At 38.5% G+C, this 2005-nt stretch overlaps 1 protein-coding gene across 1 annotated transcript in view; it reads right to left on the bottom strand.

The window, feature by feature from the left end:
* Positions 1 to 441: 441 nt before the first annotated feature.
* Positions 442 to 2005, bottom strand: part of LOC137999019 (probable iron/ascorbate oxidoreductase DDB_G0283291) — a 2658-nt gene continuing 1094 nt past the window's right edge. The window contains exon 2 of the mRNA XM_068844848.1: positions 442 to 1887. Coding sequence (XP_068700949.1) covers positions 1385 to 1887 — 503 coding nt within the window. The 3' untranslated portion in view covers positions 442 to 1384. The remainder of the gene's footprint in view (positions 1888 to 2005) is intronic.

Raw genomic sequence — 2005 nt, 5'->3', positions numbered from 1 at the left:
GTTTGCCTCCGGCCGGTTGGGATTCTTAACAGTTGTCGTTGTTCTGTTCTGTTCTGTCGTTTCGTTGTGTTTCATTGGTCCTGAAAAGCCCCTATGGGCTATCCCATATGGGGAGAGGTCAATTAAGTATGTATGTATGTATGTATGTTTAAATGAGAATTAAACTTGGCACTCTAAAACAATACTTTCTTGCAGGTACACTTACCTGCAGAAGTGCTGTCTGTCATCATTTACTTCTGTGGCTGGTCAGATAATGCAATATCGCAAACAAAAAAAAACATTCAAATAATAATATTGTTTGAGTGTCTTTTTGTGACATTGCATTACTTGAGCAGCCTTTAACCAAAGGAGGTGCAGCAATTGGTAATATGTTTCCAAAGATTGCCTTTGTTACAGCACATAACGCACTGAATACCCAGTGTAACAGTAGGCTGTATGTGTAATGGCATCAAGAGTCCAGGCTTTACTGGTAAAATTTGCCACTCGATAGAAGCCTCTCAAAGCATCTGATCTTGGTAGTAACCATTCCTCCCTCTACCTGGGCCCTGGACACATTGAATTCTGCATACATCTACTCTAAACAGCAGGGGCAGCAATAGTGTCAACTATTACTACTAAATATTATTAATGGTAATCTACCTTCTTGGTAAAATTTGTCTAAACCAATTAAGCATCCGGTGTTGGTAATGCTTGGAAACTGAAGCCAACTTGCAAGTGGCATATGCCTTTGATTGCGGTGTCATTGTAATGATACTATTTTAGTATCATTTAGCCCCTGGTCATTGTTAATGTTTTAACCATGCATGAGCTCTAATTGCCAGTTTTGAAAAAAAAAACAACATTGTTAATACTACACTATGGAAATTTATACTAATGTACTCGAGAACACTTTCAGATGACTGAGGCATTTCTAGTTTTCTTAAACAAGGTGGCATGTCACATAGAAGTTGCTATGATTTGACAAGATGAGAAAAAGTACCTAGTATGGAATTCATGTACTCAATAGCAAAATGTAGCCTTCTTTCAGCTTCCAGTTGCTTGTTTCTTTTTAGTGATTCTCTGTACTTTAATTCCATCAGTTTTCTTTACAAGCTACAGCCTGTTATTAAGTTAGTAACTCTAAGCTCTCCTTTTTGTAAATTATTGTCCTATTCCATAAATTCAAGGGTGGATAAGGAACGTACAATCTGATTTATTCCCTCTAGCAAAGGATAATCAAAAGTTCTAATTCTCCTAGATTCCACTTTATCATATCAACCCAGCTGACACCAAATCTAACTGCTTCTTTGCCAGTCAACTTATAACCGAAGTTCAGCAAAAAATTAGAGCCAATCAATTGTTATTAAAAAAATCAAGATCACTTCCAGATGAAGATATCAGTTAATTAAGTTTCTTGAGGTAAAATGCCACAATATTTCTTCAATACATAGTCACCATAGCGCACTGGAAAGTTCAGTGACAGCTTATTTGCAGTGCATTCCAATGGAATAAGAGTCTTATCCAGAGGAATTGGTGAAACAACACAGTCAAATCCTGGACCATAAAACATGGCAACAGAAAGCCTATGCTTTGTTGGTGAAGTTTTGACTCTGTGTGGTCCAGCCCTCAAAGCTCCACTGGTCCATACTTCCAACATGTCTCCCAAATTAACGACAAATGAGCCAGGTACTGGAGGTACTTCAATCCATGAACCATCCTTGGTCTCTACTTGCAGGCCACCAACCTCATCTTGCAGAAGAATTGTCAAGACCCCATAGTCGGTATGTCTCCCTACTCCCCACACCTCATGATCTTCTTTCGATGCAGAGTGGGGTGGGTAGTGAAACATTCCTATCTGGGCAAACGGATCCTGTGTGAATTTCTTGGTAAAGAAATCTTCTTCAAGACCTTGGTTGATTGTAAATATAAAAATGCTCATTAGTTTATTTGTGCCAATGCAAATTCATTGCAAACCCTTGCTGTATACCCTACATGTTGAATTCAGATGGATATCATTGGTGGATTC

The sequence above is a fragment of the Montipora foliosa genome, chromosome 4 (genome assembly GCF_036669935.1).
Source record: "Montipora foliosa isolate CH-2021 chromosome 4, ASM3666993v2, whole genome shotgun sequence".
Lineage (NCBI taxonomy): Eukaryota > Metazoa > Cnidaria > Anthozoa > Scleractinia > Acroporidae > Montipora > Montipora foliosa.
Note: the sequence above shows the minus strand (reverse complement) of the source record. Positions and strands in the feature narration are given on the sequence as shown.